The sequence below is a fragment of the Mobula hypostoma genome, chromosome 5 (assembly GCF_963921235.1).
Source record: "Mobula hypostoma chromosome 5, sMobHyp1.1, whole genome shotgun sequence".
Taxonomy (NCBI): Eukaryota; Metazoa; Chordata; class Chondrichthyes; order Myliobatiformes; family Myliobatidae; genus Mobula; species Mobula hypostoma.
The window spans coordinates 195,470,509-195,490,776 of NC_086101.1; the positions used below are offsets into that span (position 1 = coordinate 195,470,509).

At 43.7% G+C, this 20,268-nt stretch overlaps 1 protein-coding gene across 1 annotated transcript in view; it reads left to right on the plus strand.

Moving 5' to 3' along the window:
- The window catches only part of LOC134346397 (coiled-coil domain-containing protein 152-like), a 110,880-nt gene extending 90,615 nt beyond the window's left edge, over positions 1-20,265 (plus strand). Inside the window, exons 8-9 of the mRNA XM_063047755.1 lie at positions 14,536-14,625; positions 19,881-20,265. Coding sequence (XP_062903825.1) covers positions 14,536-14,625; positions 19,881-20,003 — 213 coding nt within the window. The 3' untranslated portion in view covers positions 20,004-20,265. The remainder of the gene's footprint in view (positions 1-14,535; positions 14,626-19,880) is intronic.
- The last annotated feature ends 3 nt before the right edge of the window (positions 20,266-20,268 follow it).

Below are 20,268 nucleotides of genomic sequence, written 5' to 3' on the forward strand. Positions count from 1 at the left end.
ATTAGTGGGATAATAGAGGATTTGGAAGTTTTTAAAAACCTACAGAGAGCAACTAAGAAAATTATTAGAAAGGAAAAGATGAAATATGAAAGCAAGCTAGCAAATAATATCAAAGTGGATAGTAAATGTTTTTTTCAAGTATGTTAAAAACAAAAGAGAAACGGGAGTGGATATAGGACAGCTAGAAAATCATGCAGGCGAACTAATGACTCGGGACAAGGAGATGACTGATGAACTAAATGAGTATTTGATATCAGTCTTCACTGTGGAAGACATTAGCAGTATGCCTGTTGTAGTGTGTGAAGGAAGGGAAGTGGGTGCAATTACTGTTACGAGAGAAACTGCTCAAAAAGCTGAAAGACCTAAAGGCACATAATTCCGGACCAGAGGAACTGCACCCTAGGGTTCTGAAAGAGGTAGTGTTAGAGATTGTGGTGGCATTAGAAATGGTCTTTCAAAAATCATTGACTCTGGCATGGTGCCAGAGAACTGGAAAATTGCGTATGTCACTCCACTCTTTAAGAAAGGAGGAAGGCAGCAGAAAGGAAATTATAGACCAGTTAGCCTGACCTCAGTGGTTGGGAAGATGTTAGAGGCAATTGTTAAGGATGAGGTGACACAGGACAAGATAGTACAAAGTCAGCATGATTTCCTTCAGGGAAAATCCTGCCTGACAAACCTGTTGGAATTCTTTGAGGAGATTGCAAGTAGGATGGATAAAGGGGATGTAGTGGATATTGTACTTTCAGAAGGCCTTTGACAAGGTGCCACACATGAGGCTCCTTACCAACTTAAGAGCCTATGGTATTACAGGGAAGTTGCTAACCTGTTTAGAGCATTAGCTGATTGGTAGGAGACAGCGAGTGGGAATAAAAGGATCCTTTTCTGGTTGGCTGCCAGTGACTAGTGGTGTTCCGCAAGGGTCGGTGTTGGGACTGCTTCTTTTTATGCTGTATATCAATGATTTAGATGATGGAATAGATGGCTTCGTTGCTAAGTTTGCAGATGATACGAAGATTGGTGGAGGGGCAGGTAGTGTTAAGGAAACAGGTAGGATGCAGAAGGACTTAGATTAGAAGAACAGGTAAGAGATTGGCAAATGAATTAAATTTTGGAAAATGCATGGTCATGTACTTTGGTAGTAGAAATAAATGTGCGAACTGTTTTCTAAATTGGGAGGAAATCCAGGAATCTGAGATGCAGAGGGTCTTGGGAGTCCTTGTGCAGAACACCCTGAAGGTTAACTGGCAGGTTGAATCGGTGGTGAGGAAGGCAAATGCAATGTAAGCATTCATTTCGAGAGGTCTAGGATACAAGAGCAAGAATGTGATGCTGAGGCTTTATAGGATACTGGTGAGGCCTCACCTTGAGTATTGTGAATAGTTTTGGGCTCTTCATCTTAAAAAAGATGTGCTGGCTTTGGAGAGGGTCCAGAGGAAGTTCACAAGGATGATTCCAGGAATGAATGGGTTATCATATGAGGAACGTTTGATGGTTTTGGGTCTGTACTCGTTGGAATTCAGAAGAATGAGAAGGGAAATCCAAGTAAATAATGTCTATCTGTTTGAAACCTGTTTGGCTATCTCATTGAAACCTTCAAATGTTGAAAGACCTAGACAGAATAGATGTGAAAAGGATGCTTCCCATGGTGGGAGAGTCTAGGACAAGAGGACGCAGCCTCAGGATAGAGGGGAAGCCTTTCAAAACAGAAATGCTGATGAATTTATTTAGCCAAAGGGTGGTGAATTTGTGGAGTTTATTGCCACATGCAGCTGTGGAGGCCAGGTCGTTGGGTGTATTTAAGGCAGAGATTGAGAGGTCCTTGATTGGACATGGCATCAAAGGTTATGGGGAGAAGGCCGGGAACTGGGGTTGAAGAGGAGAAAACAAAAGAATCAGCCATGATTGAATGGCGCAGCAGACTTGATGGGCCAGATGGCCTAATGATTGAGCTTCTCATATAAATGGAGGGCTCAATAGTTCAATCTAAAACCAGTGTATTATGCCTAAACAAGGGAGACTACAATGGGATGAGGAAGGAGTTGGAGAGGATAGACTGGGAACACAGGCTATATGGCGGGAGGGTTGAAAGAAAGATGGGATGTGAGGTGAGGACCTTGATACAATAGCTATCACTAAAGAAGTAGTGTTGAGCAGCCTTGTGGGCGTGAAGATAGAAACGTCCCCTGGTCCTGATGGAGTGCATCCCAGGGTACTGAAAGAAATGGCAGAGGTTGTTGTAGAGGTTTTGGTGATGAGTTACCAAAATTCTTTGGACTCTGGGCATGTCTTGGCAGACTGGAAGAAGGCGAATGTCACGCCACTGTTCAAAAAAGGATGTAGGCAAAAGGCAGATGACTATAGGCAGTTAGTTTAATATCTGTAGTTGGGAAAATGCTTGAAGCTATCACTAAAGAAGAAATAGCAAGGTACTTAGAAAGAAATGGATCTATCAGACAGATGCAGCATGGATTCAGCAAAGGCAGGTCATGTTTGACAAACTTACTGCAGTTCTTTGAGGATATCATGAGCACAGTGGATAGAGGGGACATTATTTACTTGGATTTCCAGAAGGCATTCGATAAGGTGCCACATAAAAGACTTGTCCATAAGTTGAGGATGCGTAGAGTTGGGGTTGATTTATTAGCATGGATAGAGGATTGGTTAACCAATAGAAAGCAGGGTGTTGAGATAGATGAGTGTTTCTCTGGTTGGCAATCAGTGGAGAGCAGTGTGCTGCAGGGCCCACAACGGTTCACGATATACATTAACAATCTGGAAGAGGGGACCGAGTGTAGTGTCTCTGCATTTGCTAATGACACTAAATTGAGTGGAAAAGCAAATTGTATAGAAGACACGGACAGTCTGCAGAGAGATATAGATAAGTTAAGTGAGTAGGCAAGGGTTTGGCAGATGGAGTACAATGTTGGTAAATGCAAGGCCATGCACTTTGGAAGGAAAAATGGGAGACCAGATTATTATTTAAATAGTAATAGAATGCAGTATGCAGTTGTGCAGAGGGACTTGGGAGTGCTCGTGCATGAATCACAAAAGGTTGGTTTGCAGGTGCAGCAGGCTGTTAAGAAGGCAAATTGAATGTTGTCTTTCATTGCTAGAGGGATTGAGTTTAAGAGCAGGGAGGTTATGTTGCAACTGTACAGGGTACTGGTGAAGCCACACCTGGAGTACTGTGTGCAGTTCTGGTTTCCTAACTTGAGGAAGGACGTACTGGTTTTGGAAGCAGTGCAGAGGAGGTTCACCAGGTTGATTTCAGAGTTGAGGGGGTTAGACTGTGAGGAGAGATTGAGTTGCCTGGGATTGTACTCACTAGAATTCAGAAGAATAAGAGGGGATCTTCTAGAAACATATAAAATTATGAAAGGGATAGATAAGATAGAGGCTTGTTTCCACTGGTAGGTAAGACTAGAACTAGGGGACATAGCCTCAAGATTTGGGGGAGTAGATTTTGAATGGAGATGAGCAGGAACTACTTTTCCCAAAGAGTGGTGAATCTGGAATTCTCTGCCCAATGAAGAAGTGGAAGCTACCTCAGTAAATATATTTAAGATGAGGTTGGATAGATGTTTGCAAAGTAGGGGAATTAAGGGTTATGGGGAAAAGGCAAGTAGGTGGAGATGAGTCCATGGCCAGATAAGCCACGATCTTTCTGAATGATGGAGCAGGCTTAATGGGCCACCTGGCCTACTCCTGATCCTATTTCTTATGTTATAACTACATCCCCCTCCCTGGGAACTGACAGAAGTGGAATAAGAATTGAAAATAATCAAGTACCACAGATGCTGAAAACAAGAAATAAAATCACATCACACTCCTTGGGTCTGAAAACATCAGTAGAAAGAGATATAGAATTAGTCCTTCAGGTCAAAGCCCTTTGCCACAGCAAGAAATAAAACATAGAACATTACTGCACATTTCAGGTCCTTTGGACCACAATGTTATGCTGACCTTTTAACCTGCTCCAAGATCAATCTAACCCTACCCTCCCACATACCCCTCCATTTTTCTTTCATCCACTTCCTAATCAATCCAACCACCAGCCCAAGCAGCCCATTCAACACACCCACCACTCTCTGAGGAAAAAATGTACCTCTCACATCTCAACTGTACTTTCCTCCAATCATCTTAAAATGTACCCCCTTCCACCTTTCCGCGCTCCCTCCCCCCCGCCGCCCCGTAGGAAAGCTTGTGTAGAGCTCTGGTCAGAACGTTACAGGGAAATGTGGCAACAATAGAAGAAGAGCAGGAGAGATTCCCCAGGACACTGCCATACTGCCTCAAACAGGAGGGACTGGATATACTGGGCCTTTGCTCAATGTAACATAGGAGGCAGACTGATGTCTTTATAGAGGTACAGTATACAAAATTATGAGGGACATAGATTGGGTTCTTGGACAGAATCTTTTTTTCCAGGGGAAAGGAATCTGAAATTTGAAGGGAGAGGTTTACAGTGAGAGGGGAAACATTAAAGGGAGACCTGAGGGGCAAGTTCTTCAGACAAGAGTTGGTGGGTATATCGAACAAGCTGCCTGAGGTAGATATAATTAAAATGATGAAAAGATGTTTGGACAGGTGTGTGGATAGGAAAGGAATGGATAGAGAAAGCTACGAACAAAATGCGAGATAATGGGATTAGTGTTCATATGCATGGACCATTTCAATAGATATTGGTTTATAATTATCACTCTCTCTCACACTCACAATATTTTCTCTCTCAATATTCTCTTTCTGAATATTCTTTCACCCTCTCTCAGTATTCTCTGTCAATAGCCTCACGCTGTCTCTCAATATTCACCCTCACTCAATAATTTCTCTCTCTCTCAATATTCTCTTCCTCAATATTCTCTTTCCCAATATTCTTTCTCTCAATTGTCACAATCAATATTCTCTCACACTCAATATTCTGACTAACAGACCCCAATCTGTTAAGTTAGACAACCTCTTCTCCTCCATTCTCACCCTGTATAACAGCTTGCCTCAAGGCTGTGTGCTGAGCCCTCTTCTGTACTCCCTTTTCACCAATGACTGCATTCCTGTACACGGCTCTAACTCCATAATTAAGTTCACAGACGACACCACGGTGGTTAGCCTGATCAGAGGGGATGACGAGACGGCCTACAGGGATGAGGTCCAGCACCTGGCCGCATGGTGTGCCGACAGCAACCCGGCCCTTAACACCCAGAAGACCAAGGAGATTATTGTGGACTTCAGGCATGCTAGGAGCCACACTCATGTCCCCATCTACATCAACGGAGCTGTAGTGGAGCGTGTATCAAGCTTCAAATTCCTTGGTGTCCACATTTCCGATGATCTCACCTGGTCCCTGAACTCCTCCATCCTGATCAAAAAGGCGCAACAGCGCCTTTATTTCCCGCGGAGCATCAAGAAAGCTCACCTCTGTCCCAGGATACTGACGGACTTTTACTGCTGTACTATTGAGAGCAGACTCACTAACTGCATCTCAGTGTGTTATGGCAATTGTCCTGTACCGGACCGCAAAGTACTCCAATGGGTGGTGAAAAGTGCCCAACAGATAATCGGCACCCAATTGCCCGCCATTGAGAACATCTACCATAAACGCTGCCTGGGCAGGGTGAAAAGCATTATCAAGGATGCATCTCACCCTAACCATAGACTTTTTGCTCTCCTCCCATCCGGTAGGCGCTACAGGAGCCTCCGTTTCCGCACCAGCAGGCTCAGGAAGAGCTTCTTCCCTGAGGCTGTGACCCTGCTGAACTTGACATCACAGCACTAAGCAGTATTGCACCCATATTGGACTGTCTCAGTAATTTTATATGCTGTAGCACTTACTTCTTATTCACAGTTATTTTGTAAATAATACTATTCTTTTGCACTTCTGGTCAGATGCTAATTGCATTTCATTAGCTTTGTATATGTACTCGGCACAATGACAATAAAGTTGAATCTAATCTAATCTGATCTAGTCTAATTCTCTCGCTCTCAATATTCTCTCCCTCGCTCTAAATACTCTCTCCCTCTCTCTCAATATTCTCTCTGTCTCTCTTAATACTCTTTCAATAATTTCTCTCAATATTCTCTCTCTGTCAATAATTTCTTTCTCTCAATATTCCGTCCCTCTTTCACACTCAGTAATTTCTCTCTCTCAACATTCTCTGTCTCTCAATATTCTTTCTCTTTCTCTCTCGACATTCAGCCTGTCTCTCTGTCAATATTCACCCCTTCTCTCTCAATGTTTTCTCACTCTACATATTCTCCCTTTCAATATTATCTCCTCCTTTCTCAATATTCCCCCATTCTCTCTTCTGCTATTCTCACTCTCTCTCTCTCTCTCAATAGTCTCTCTCCCAAAACATTCTCTCAATATTCTCTCTCTCCAATACTCTCTCTCTCCTAATATTCTCCTCCTCTTCTCTCTCAATGTTCTCTCATTCTCTCTCTCTCTTTCTCACTATTCCCTCTCTCTCTCAATAATCTCTTACAATATTCTCTCCTCTCTCTCAGACTTCTCTCTGTCAATATTCCCTCTCTGTCAATATTCTCTCTCACAATATTCTGTGAATATTCTGTCTCTCATTGATTTCTGTCTCTTTCAATATTCTCCCTCTCAATATTCTCCATTTGTTTCTCTCCATATTCTGTTCCAATATTCTCTCCGTCCACATTCTCTCTCAGTAATCTCTCTCTCAATATTCTTTCTCTCACACAATATTTTCTCGATATTCTCACTGTCAATGATTTCAGACTCTCAGTATTCTCTCCTTCTCTTGTGCTCTCTCTCAATATTTATCAATGTTCTCTCAATAATTTCTCTCTCAATATTCTCTCTCCCACAATATTTTCTGTCTCTCAATATTATCTTTTTCACTCTCAATGCTCTCTCAATGTTCCCTCTTTCTCTCAATATTCTCTCTCTAGCAATAATTTCACTCGCTCTTTGAATATTCTATTTCTTTCTCAATACTCTCTCCTCTTTCAATAGTCTCAATCTCGCCCTCTTAATATTCTCTCTCAATACTTTCTGACTCAATGTTCTCGCTCAATATTTTCTCTCTCTTTCAATATTCACTCTCTTTCAATGTCATCTCTGTCTCTCAGAATGTTCACTCTCTCAATAAATTCTCTCTCCCTCTCAATATTCTCTTTCAGTACTTTCTCACTCTCTCAACATTCTCTCTTGCTCAATATTCATCCTTGATATTCCATCTCTCACTCAATATTCTCTCTCAACATTCTCTTGCTGTGTATTTTCTCTCACATAATATTCATTCTCTCAATAATTTCTCTCTCTCTCTATGGAACAGATTGTTGTTGAACCTACTAGGGAATCAGCTGTGCTGGATGGTGTTGTGCAATGATCTGGAGGTGATAAGAGAGCTTAAGGTTAAGGAACCCTTAGGGAACAGTGATCACAATATGATCGAGTTCACATTGAAATTTGAGAAGGAAAAACTAAATTCCAATGTGTTGGTATTTCAGTGGATGAAAGGAAATTACAGTGGCATGAGAGGGGAACTGGCCAAAGTTGACTAGAAAGGAACACTAGCAGGAAGGACAGCAGAGCAGAAATGGTTGGAGTTTCTGCGAAAACTGAAGGAAGTGCAAGACAGATATATTCCAAATAAGAAGAAATTTTCGAATGGAAGAAGGACACTACTGTGGCTGACAAGTGAAGTCAGAGCCAAAGTAAAAGCAGAAGAGAGGGCATACAAGGAAGCCAAAGCTAGTGGCAAGATGGAGGATTAGGAAGCTTTTAAAAACTTGCAGAAGGAAACTAAGAAGGTCATTAGGAAGGAAAAGATGGATTATGAAAGGAAGCTGGCAACTAGTATCAAAGAAGGTACTAAGAGCTTTTTTAAATATATAAAGGGGAAAAGAGAGTCGAGAGTAGATATAGGACCAATAGAAAATGACGCAGGAAATATTGTAATGAGAGACGCAGAGATGGCAGAGGAACTGAATGCATATTTTGCATCAATCTTCACAGTGGAAGACATCAGCAGTATACTGGACATTCAAGAATGTCAGGGAAGTGAAGTATGTGCAGTGAAAATTACAATTGAGAAGCTTAATGTTCTGAGGTTGGATAAATTTCCTGAACCTGATGGAATGCACCCTCGAGTTCTGAAGGAAGTAGCTGGAGAGAATGCGGAGGCAATAACAACGATCTTTCAATGGATAGATTCTGGCATTGTATCGGATGACTGAAAAATTTCAAATGTTATTCTGCTATTTAAGAAGGGTGGGAGGCAGCAGAAAGGAAACTATAGGCCTGTTAGCCTGACATCAGTGGTTGGGAAGTTGTTGGAATCGATAGTTAGGGATCTGATTACAGAGATCCTGTATGCATCAGAAACCTGGACAACATACCAACGACATCTGAAGGCACTTGAAAAGTTCCAACAACGCTTTCTTCGAAACATCTTAAATATCAGCTGGGAAGATAGAAGAACCAACGTCAGTGTGCTAAATGAAGCAAAAACAACAAGCATTGAAGCTTATGTCATCAAGAACCAACGAAGATGGAGCGGTCATGTTGTTCGGATGAAAGACGAACCTCTGCCGAAACAAATCTTCTACTCCCAGCTGAAAGAAGGCAAACGTAAAAGAGGCGGACAACAGAAGAGATTCAAAGACGTCTTAAAAGCCAACATGAAGAAATGTAACAGCGACATCAACAATTGGGAAACCAGTGCCAAGGACAGGAAACTCTGGCAAGCCATCATCTGAGAAGGAACAGCAATTTTCGAAGCCAACAGATGTGCAGAATTAGAAGAAAAGAGAAGAAAATGGAAAGAGAGGCAGCAACAACCAAAGCCCGATCTGCCATCTGAAACTATCTGTCCTGGATGCGGAAGAACTTTCAAAGCCAAGATTGGACTCATAAGCCACTTGAGAGCTCATAAATAGATCAGCGGAACGAAGGCATCATCCTCGACCTCGAGGGATAGCCACGATGATGACCTGGAGGCACATGACAAGATAGACCAAAGCCAGCATGGTTTCCTGAAAGGAAAATCCTGCCTGACTAACCTATTGCAATTTTTTGAGGAAATTACAAGCAGGATAGACAAAGGAGATGCAGTAGACATGGTGTACCTGGATTTTCAGAAGGCCTTTGACAAGGTGCCGCACATGAGGCTGCTTAAAAAGATAAGAGCCCATGGAATTACAGGGAAGTTACTAGCATGGGTGGCGCATTGGCTGAATGGCAGAAAACAGAGAATGGGAATAAAGGGATCCTATTCTGGCTGGCTGCCGGTTACCAGTGGAGTTCCACAAGGTTCAGTATTGGGACCACTGCTTTTTATGATGTATGTCAATGATTTAGATTATGGGATTAATGGATTTGTGGCTAAATTTGCTGATGATACAAAGATAGGTGAAGGAGTGGGTAGTGTTGAGGAAACAGAGAGCCTGCAGAGAGAGACTTAGATAGTGTAAGGGAATGGGCAAAGAAGGGGCAAATGAAATACAATGTTGGAAAGTGTATGGTCATGAACTTTAGTGGAAGAAATAAATGGGAAGACTAGATGGGGAGAGAATTCAAAATGCAGAGATGCAAAGGGACTTGGGATTCCTTGTGCAGGATTCCCTATAGGTTAAACTCTTGAGTTGGTGGTGAAGAAGGCGAATGCAATGTTGGCATTCATTTCTAGAGGTATAAAATATAAGAGCTGGGATGCGATGTTGAGGCTCTATAAGGCACTCGCGAGACCAAACTTGAAGTATTGTGTGCAGTTTTGGGCTCCTTATTTTAGAAAGGATATACTGACATTGGAGAGGATTCAGAGAAGATTCACAAGAATGATTCCAGGAATGAAAGGGTTCCTGTTTGAGGAAGGTCTGGCAGCTCTTGGGCTGTATTCCCTGGAGTTCAGGAGAATGAGGGGGTGGGGGGATCTCATAGAAACATACCGAATGTTAAAAGGCCTGAACAGAATAGATATGGCAAAGTTATTTCACATGGTAGGGGAGTCTAGGACAAGAGGGCACGACTTCAGGATTGAAGGACGTCCATTTAGAACAGAGATGAAGAGAAATTACTTTGGTCAGAGGGTGGTAAATCTGTGGAATTTGTTGCCATGAGTGGCTGTGGATGCTAAGTCATTGGGTGCATTCAAGGCAGAGATAGATAGGTTCTTGATCAGCCAGGGCATTAAAGGGTATGGGGAGAAGGCAGGGGTGTGGAAGAATTGGATAGGCCATGATTCAATTGCGGAGCAGACTCAATGAGCCAAATGGCCTACTTCTGCTCCTGTGTCTTATGGTTTTATGGTCTAATATTCTCTCTCTCTCACAATATTCTCTCTCTCGCTATATTCTCTCTCACGCACACACTGTTTCTCCCAATCAATATTCTCTCATCCTCTCTCAATACTTTCTCTCACCCTCTCTCAAAATTCTCACCCTTTCTTTGTCATAAGGGGACGCTGGTGGCGGACCCAAATACAAGGCACAGATATTGACATACTAGGAACCAGACTAGGAGTGTCAAGAAGGCAAGGGAAGTCGGGAGGAAACAATGCTGGACATGGACACAGACCCTGGAGGAGCCAAGGACTGGGCCTGGGCTAGGACTTGGACTGGGAGCGAAGGACCTGGACGAGGAACTTGAAACAAGGAGCCTGGACTAGGACTCCGAGCCAGCGACTGGACAGGGACCCGGAACATGGGTCTTGACTCGGGCTCGGAATCCGGATCCAGGTGAGGACTTGGGACTAGGAACAGACGAGACACAAAAATAGTACAGGGAATACGAAGCCTTGACATGGACTGGACGAGGCTCTAGGACAAGGCTTGGAACAGGAGAGGTTCTTGTGCGTGACGAGAGACTCCAGGATGGGACGAGGAATTCCCAGCACAGGACGAGGTACTCCAGCACTGGGATGGGCGTGGAACTCTGGATTCGGCTGGACTTGGCTCTTGACTCTTGGAACGGACGAGGTACTCCTGGTTGGGACGCGTTTCCAGGACCTGGCTTGGCTTGGCTCTTGGATACTTGGTTGGGCTCGGCTCTTGGCTACATGGCTGGGCTCTTGGGTACTTGGACTGGGCTTGGCTGGCTCTTGGGTATTTGGCGGGGCTCGGAGCCGGGACTCCTTCTTGGGGCTCCGAGCCACCGGAACCCTTCTAGGACACAGGGCTGGGATGGCTGCCGAGGTTACTTGCCATGGTAAATGCTGAGGTACTTGCCGTGGTAACCGTCGAGGAAACTTGCCGTGATAACTGCCGAGGTAACTTGCCGTGGCAACTGTCAGGGATACAGAAGGAAGGGAACAGTCCAGTAGCCAGAGGCTGGATCCTGAAGCTATTTATGAAGTCAGCCCAAACGAGAATCAGCTGCCTCAACAGAAACTGGGGAAAACTGGAAAACTAGGAAAACCTGGAATAGGGAATGATGGACCAGACCGTGAACCGGAATGCGGACATCACGGGCTGGAACATGACACTTTCAATATTTCTCTTTCTCTCTCTCTCTCTCTCTCTCTCTCTCTCTCTCTTCCCCCTCCCTCCCCTCCCTCTCCCCTCCCTCTCCCCCTCCCTCTCTCCCCCTTCTCTCTCTCTCTCGATATTCTATCCCTCTGTCAGTATTTTCTCTCTCTCAATATTCCCTCCCTCAATATTCTCACCCTCTCTCAATGGTCTCTCCCTCTCTCAATACTCTCACCCTCTCAATATTCTCTCTCTCAATATTCTCTCCCTCTCAATATTCCCTCCCTCTCAATATTCCCTCCCTCTCAATATCCCCTCCGTCTCAATATCCCCACCCTCTCTCAATATCCCCACCCTCTCTCAATATTCTCCTCCTTCTCTCAATATTCTCTCTCCCTCTCTCAATATTTTCCCTCTCACAACATTTTCCCTCTCTCAATATTCTTTCTCTCTTTCAATGTTCTCTCTCACAATAATTCCTCTCTTACATGTTATCTGTCTCATGATATTCTCTCTCTCTCAATATTCTCACTCACAATATTTTTTTCTCTCTCTCTCAATGTCCTCTCAATATTTCCTCCTTTACTCTCTGAATATTCTCTTTCTCAATATTCTCCATCAAATACTCTGTCTCTCAATATACTTGTTCTCAATAATTTCTCTTTCAATTTTTCTCTCTCTCAATATTCTCGCTTTTTTCAATGATTTCCGACTCTCAATTTTCTTCCTTTCTTGGTCTCTCTCACCATGTTCACTGCATCTCAATATTCTCTCTTGCTGTATATTCTCTCCCTCTCTCAATATTCTCTCCTTCTCTCTCTTTCTGTTAATAATCTCTCAATAATATCTCTCAATATTCTCTTTCAATGATTTCGGACTCCTAATTTTCTTCCTCTCTCAATCTCTCTCACTATATTCACTCCCTCTCAATATTCTCTCTTGCTGAATATTCTCTCTCACTTTATATTCTCTCACTCAATATTCTCTTTCTCTCTCCCTCTCTCTCTCTCTCAATATTTTCTCTCTCAACATTCTCTCTTTCAATATTCTCTCACTCAATATTCTCTCCTGTCTGACTATTCTCTCTCTTTTTCTCTCTCAATATTCTCTCCTTCTCCCTCAGTATTCTCTTTCTATTTCTCTCAATTTTCTCTCCTCACAATTTTATTCCTTTTTCTCTCTCTCACAGTATTCTCTCCCTCCATATCCTCTCGTTCAGTATTCTCTCCTTCTCTCTCAGTATTCTCTCTCACTCTCTCAATATTCCCTCTCTCTTAAATATTCCTATCCCTCTCCTCTCTCTTTGTTTCTCCCCTTCAGCTAATGTCAGTGATGGTCTGAGCCCCGTCTGTCCTGAACTTTTCCCTCTTCCATGCCACCTGTCAGGGAACCAGCACCACCTTATCTCCTCATTCTTGAATTCCTAGAGGATCAGTTGAGAAGCCTCCAGGTTACATCTTCTTGTACAAGCAGCCAGCTAGTAAGTGAGGAGTTAGCCATTGATGATTTAATGAACCCCAGACAGCTTATCGCGTCAGTGCTTCCTGAAAAACAACTTGTACGTGTCATTCTTAGAAAGCACTCAGCATGCTTTATTCCCAGAACAGTCCAGCAAGTTGTCATTGTAGAGAAAATACTTCTTTCTTTAAATGTAATTATTTCTGAATTTCATTTAAGCATAAAATTCACCAAGAGAACTACTGATATTTAATTAATGCAACATACATCAAAGTTGCTGGTGAACGCAGCAGGCCAAGCAGCATCTATAGGAAGAGGTGCAGTCGACGTTTCAGGCCGAGTGGGGTCGAACCGCTCGGAGAGGCTGTGTCGGAGGGGCTGGTTGGAGGCTCAAAGTTTTCAGACAGACTCAGAGTCCGCTGCAGTCAGGTGCTTCCAATGGTACTGCATCGGCAAGTTTGCAGCGCTTGGAGTTTCATGGCAGGGAGAGTTTCTCCCTTCTACCGCCTGCATGAGGTGATGAGGCTATTGGGACTTTGAGACTTTTTTTTTTACTGTGCCCATGGTCTGCTCTTTATCAAATTACGGTATTGATTTGCACTGTTCTAACTATATGTTATAATTATGTGGTTTTGTCAGTTTTAGTCTTGGTTTGTCCTGTATTTCTTGTGATATCATTCTGGAGAAACATTATATCGTTTTTTAATGCATGTATTTCTAAATGACAATAAACGAGGACTGAGTGTCCTCATAATCTAAAAAAAAAAAAAAAAAGTCCTGACGAAGGGTCTCGGCCTGAAACGTCGACTGCGCCTCTTCCTATAGATGCTGCTTGGCCTGCTGCGTTCACCAGCAACTTTGATGTATGTTGCTTGAATTTCCAGCATCTGCAGAATTCCTGTTGTTGATATTTAATTAATGTTAGTTTTATCATCGGAACAGTTTTTCTGGTAGTCTAGAGTCTCATACTCTCAGAGACTTCACACCACAGAAACCGGCATAAGCACCAGCCTGATGGGCCACAAGGCTCGGGACAGACTTTAACTTTTAACTCTGCTTATAGTGATCTTGTAAAGCCACCCAATTCCATGAGGACGAGAGGCTGGAATGATATTCCTGATATTTTATTTTATTTGGAGATGCAGCACAGTAACAGACCCTTCAGCCCAATGAGCCTACACTGCTATGCGACCAATTTCTAACCCCAAGAGTGAACTGAAGGTTATGAAAAGGTAGGCAGGAAGGTTTATAAATACTTGTCAGGCCTGTACAGGCAGGCAACTCCCAGTCTCCACCCAGCTAACAGGAGTCACCTGACACACATTTCCAACTCATCACCTGCAGCCCATTTAAACCCAGCTCTCATCCATGCTCCTTGTTCACTCTTCCAAACCTCCAGTTACCCTCTAGAGTTAAGCATCTGTTTTCTCTTATTCTGTGGCCCTTGAGGCTTGTTATTTTGCGGTCTGTTACTAAAGCTAAATTGTCTCTGCTTTTGGGTCAAGCCTTCTTTACATACTGTATCCTGATACACTGGTCCACTATCTGTTTCTGCTGCTGGGATTGTTTTATGTTCAAGGCAATAGGATTGGGAAATGTTACATTGTGTGTCATAATGATAAGTCTATTGTACTGTTTATGCAGTTTAACTCCAAGCTTGTGAAGATCCAGAGCACCTCAATGAAGTCTCCACATCACGATCTGTCTGTTTTACCTCACAATATCTTCAAGAGGGTGAGTTTCTGAGTAAAAATGTTTCCTGGATGGACTAATGTCGCTTACGTTTTCATAGGACATGAAACAGCACAGCGCAGTACAGGCTTATGGCTTACGATATTGTGCCGGCCTTTAAACCTACTCCAAGTCAATCTTACTTTTCCCTTCAACATAACCCGCTAATTTTCTTATCTTTCATGTTCTTTTCTAAAAGTTTCTTAAATGAGCTTAATAGATCTGCCTCTACCACCACCCTCCACACAGCCACCACTCTGTTAAAAAAAAACTTACGTCTAACATCCCTCCTATACTTACCTCCAATCACCTTAACATTATACCAGCTTGTAGTTGGCATTTCTGCCTTGTGAAAAGCTTTTCTAACTGTCCAATCTTTCCATGTCATTTCTGCATTATTCTTAAGCAGGCCAGTTAACCCATTATATTTCGCAACTATTCCCCGATAACCTATTCACCATTCTTAACAAACCACCTCCAGTTGTCCCACCAAACACCTCACACAAAGGGAAGTTGTTTGGGATCTGGGAGGGAATGCACATAGTCACAAATAGAATTTGCAATTCCCACTGGAGAGCAGGGGAGGTCATAATCAGACCTAAGTTACTGCGAAACAACACTGCACTACTACCTGTGCTGTCACCCCACCACCAGTTACAGCTTCCGGTTCCAGTATCAACTGGGCAATTTTAAACTCCTCATGGCCCTCTGTCATGGCAAGCTGTACCTGCTGCTGACCTGGTCCTCAATCATACTGATGACGACTCATTCAGTTCAATTTAGATTAGATTTATTTATCACATGTATCTCAAAATATACAGTGAAATGTGCTGTTTGCATTAGCGAGCAATAGAGTTCGAGATTGTGCTTGTGTCACCACACTTCTGGCATCAATGTAGCATTCCCACAATGTTCAGCAGACAACATACAGCCAACATACAACAAGGCAGCCACAACAGAAAAACAAACCCTTTCTTGCTGCATCTCCCACTGGGGTTCGCTAGCCTTCTTTCTCAGAGCCCACCGACTATAGCCCTTTGGGATCATAGGCCTTTGTCATCAGCACCCGTCAACCTGACCTTTGTCTTTAGAGATCGCTGAAGTCTAATATCTGGACCTACCAACCCACCTTGTAACATCAGTGGATCTTTGACCAGAAGAATTTCTTCAACCAGATCTGGAATTTATTGACGTGGGTAGCTGTGGAGGCCAAGTTACTGGATATATTTCAAGTGGAAGTTGATAGGTTCTTGATTAGTCAGGGTATCAAAGATTATAGAACATATAGAATAGTACAGCACATTACAGGCCCTTTGGCCCACAATGTTGTGCTGACGCTCAAACCCTGCCTCCCATATAACCCCCCCCACCTTAATTCTCTCCATATACCTGTCTAGTAGTCTCTTAAACTTCACAAGTGTATCTGCCTCCACCACTGACTCAGGCAGTGCATTCCATGCACCAACCACTCTCTGAGTAAAAAACCTTCCTCTAATATCCCCCTTGAACTTCCATCCCTTACCTTAAAGCCATGTCCTCTTGTATTGAGCAGTGGTGCCCTGGGGAGGAGGTGCTGGCTATCCACTCTATCTATTCCTCTTATTATCTTGTAAACCTATATCATGTCTCCTCTCTTCCTCCTTCTCTCCAAAGAGTAAAGCCCTAGCTCCCTTAATCTCTGATCATAATGCATACTCTCTAAACCAGGCAGCATCCTGGTAAATCTCTTCTGTACCCTTTGCAATGCTTCCACATCCTTCCTATAGTGAGGCGACCAGAACTGGACACAGTACTCCAAGTGTGGCTTAACCAGAGTTTTATAGAGCTGCATCATTACATCGCAACTCTTAAACTCTATCCCTTGACTTATGAAAGCTAACACCCCATAAGCTTTCTTAACTACCCTATTTTCCTGTAAGGCAACTTTCAGGGATCTGTGGGCATGTACCCCGAGATCCCTCTGCTCCTCCATACTACCAAGTATCCTGCCATTTACTTTGTACTCTGCCTTGGAGTTTGTCCTTCCAAAGTGTACCACCTCACACTTCTCCGGGTTGAACTCCATCTGCCACTTCTCAGCCCACTTCTGCATCCTATCTATGTCTCTCTGCAATCTTTGACAATCCTCTACACTATCTACAACACCACCAACCTTTGTGTCAGCTGCAAACTTGCCAACCCAGCCTTCTACCCCCACATCCAGGTCGTTAATAAAAATCACAAAAAGTAGAGGTCCCAGAACAGATCCTTGTGGGACACCACTAGTCACAATCCTCCAATCTGAATGTACTCCCTCCACCACGACCCTCTGCTGTCTGCAGGCAAGCCAATTCTGAATCCACCTGGCCAAACTTCCCTGGATCCCATGCCTTCTGACTTTCTGAATAAGCCTACCGTGTGGAACCTTGTCAAATGCCTCACTAAAATCCATATAGATCACATCCACTGTACTACCCTCATCTATATGTCTGGTCACCTCCTCAAAGAACTCTATCAGGTTTGTCAAACACGATCCACCCTTCACAAAGCCATGCTGACTGTCCCTGATCAGACCATGATTCTCTGAATGCCCATAGATCCTATCTCTAGGAATCTTTTCCAACAGCTTTCCCACCACAGACGTAAGGCTCACTGGTCTATAATTACCCGGACTATCCCTGCTACCTTTTTTGAACAAGGGGACAACATTCGCCTCCCTCCAATCCTCCGGTACCATTCCCATGGACAACGAGGACATAAAGATCCTAGCCAGAGGCTCAGCAATCTCTTCCCTCACCTCATGGAGCAGCCCAGGGAATATTCTGTCAGGCCCCGGGGACTTATCCGTCCTAATGTATTTTAACAACTCCAACACCTCCTCTCCCTTAATATCAACATGCTCCAGAACATCAACCTCACTCATATTGTCCTCACCATCATCAAGTTCCCTCTCATTGGTGAATACCGAAGAGAAATATTCATTGAGGATCTCGTTCACTTCCACAGCCTCCAGGCACATCTTCCCACCTTTATCTCTAATCGGTCCTACCTTCACTCCTGTTATCCTTTTGTTCTTCACATAATTGAAGAATGCCTTGGGGTTTTCTTTTACCCTACTCACCAAGGCCTTCTCATGCCCCCTTCTTGCTCTTCTCAGCCCCTTCTCAAGCTCCTTTCTCGCTTCCCTATATTCCTCAATAGACCCATCTGGTCCTTGCTTCCTAAACCTCATGTATGCTGCCTTCTTCCACCTGACTAGATTTTCCACCTCACTTATCACCCATGGTTCCTTCACCCTACCATTCTTTATCTTCCTCACTGGGACAAATTTATCCCTTACATCCCGCAAGAGATCTCTAAACATCGACCATATGTCCATAGTATATTTCCCTGCAAAAACATCATCCTAATTCACACCCGCAAGTTCTAGCCTTATAGCCTCATAATTTGCCCTTCCCCAATTAAACATTTTCCTGTCCTCTCTGATTCTATCCTTTTCCATGATAATGCTGAAGGCCAGGGAGTGGTGGTTACTGTCCCCCAGATGCTCACCCACTGAGAGATCTGTGACCTGACCTGGTTCATTACCTAGTACTAGGTCTAGTATGGCATTCCCCCTGGTTGGCCTGTCCACATACTATGACAGGAATCCGTCCTGGACACACTTAACAAACTGTGGCCCATCTGAACACTTGGAACTAATCAGGTGCCAATCAACACTAGGGAAGTTAAAGTCACCCATGATAACAACCCTGTTATTTTTGCACCTTTCCAAAATCTGCCTCCCAATCTGCTCCTTTGTATCTCTGCTGCTACCAGGGGGCCTATAGAATACTCCCAATAGAGTAACTGCTCCCTTCCTGTTCCTGACTTCCACCCATACTGACTCAAAAGAGGATCCTGCTACATTACCCACCCTTGCTGTAGCTGTAATAGTATCCCTGACCAGTAATGCCACCCCTCCTCCCCTTTCCCCCCTCTCTATCCCTTTTAAAGCACTGAAATCCAGGAATATTGAGAATCCATTCTTGCCCTGGTGCCAGCCAAGTCTCTGTAATGGCCAGTACATCATAATTCCATGTATGTATCCGAGCTCTCAGTTCATCACCTTTGTTCCTGATGCTCCTTGCATTGAGGTACACAAACTTTAGCCCTTCTACCTTACTACCTTTACACCCTTTATTCTGCCTCTCTTTCCTCAAAGCCTCTCTGTATGTTAGATCTGGCTTTACTCCATGCACTTCTTTCACTGCTCTATCGCTCTGGGTCCCATCCCCCTCGCAAATTAGTTTAAACCCTCCTGAACCATGCTAGCAAACCTACCTGCAAGGATATTGCTCCCCCTCGAGTTCAGGTGCAACCCATCCAATCTGTACAGGTCCCACCTTCCCCATGGGGAGAAGGCACTAGAATGGGTTTGAGAGGGATAGTAAATCAGTCATGATGGAATGGCGGGGTAGTTTTGATGGCCCAAAGTGCCTTATTCTGTCCTGTATTATAGTCTTAGGGTCTTAAATCGCCTCTGCCTTCTTTCCATCTTATATCAGAGGTCTTTCCTATATCAGAGTGATCAAAACTGAAGATTATATTCCTAAAGTGGCCTGAACAATGTTCTGTACAACTTCATATAACATTCCACCTTCTGTACTTAATGCACTGACTAATGAAAGTCTGCATGCCAAAATCTTCCTTCTCCATCCTGTCTACCTATGAATCCACTTTCAGGGAACCATATTCTTGTATTTCTATGCCTCTCTGTTCTACCACGGTCACCTGGGCGCTGCCGCTCACTGTGAAGTCCTACCATGGTCTGTCTGCTCAAATGCAGCACCTCACCCTTATCTGAATTAAACTCCATTTGCCATTCATTGGCCAACTTACCCAGCTGATGAAGATCCCTCTGTATATCCTGATAACTGTCTTCACTGTCAATGACACCACCTAGTTTCATGTCAGAAGAAAATATGTGGGAGGGAAGGTTTAGATTGATCTCAGAGTAGATTAAAAGGGCGTCTCAACATTGTGGGCTGAAGAACTGTGTTATAATGTTCCATCCCTTAGCCAATTACACCTTCAGGTTACCATGTCCCTCTTCCCTTTGAAAAGTATAGCTTTAGTAAGTGCCTGTACTAACTTCATCCATACTTTCTGTTATGTCAGGGACATCAGTACAGTTAATTCAATGAAATTTGCCCTTAACATACCTGATGTTAGCACGTCTCAAGTGTTCGTCCCATTGTCAGACTGACCAACCTGTTGGTCTGTTTCTCTTCTGACAGAAGTTACAGCATCTCCAGGAAGAGAAGAACCGGGAGGTTGCAGCGCTTCGCCGAACCATTCGAGAGCTTGAACAGCAGCAAGGCTTCACTCACACCTTACAGCTGAAGCGTAGGAAGATTTAGCATCAGTTCATTTTGTTGCAGAATCTTGCTAGATGCAAGGTGTGGATTGAAGCTGGTGTTGAGATGCTGTCTCTGAGTTGCACTTGGTCTTAGGTTTTCTGCTACAGAATAATTCATTTTACACTAAATGTGTGTCAGAGGGTTAGTGGCTGGCTGCTCATTCAGATCCACCAGGGTCAGAGACTGATGGGAGAATATTGAGTAGACCAGAGGTTGTTACTCCTGCAATGCTTTGAACCAGAAATGACTTCCTCCCTCTGTATGT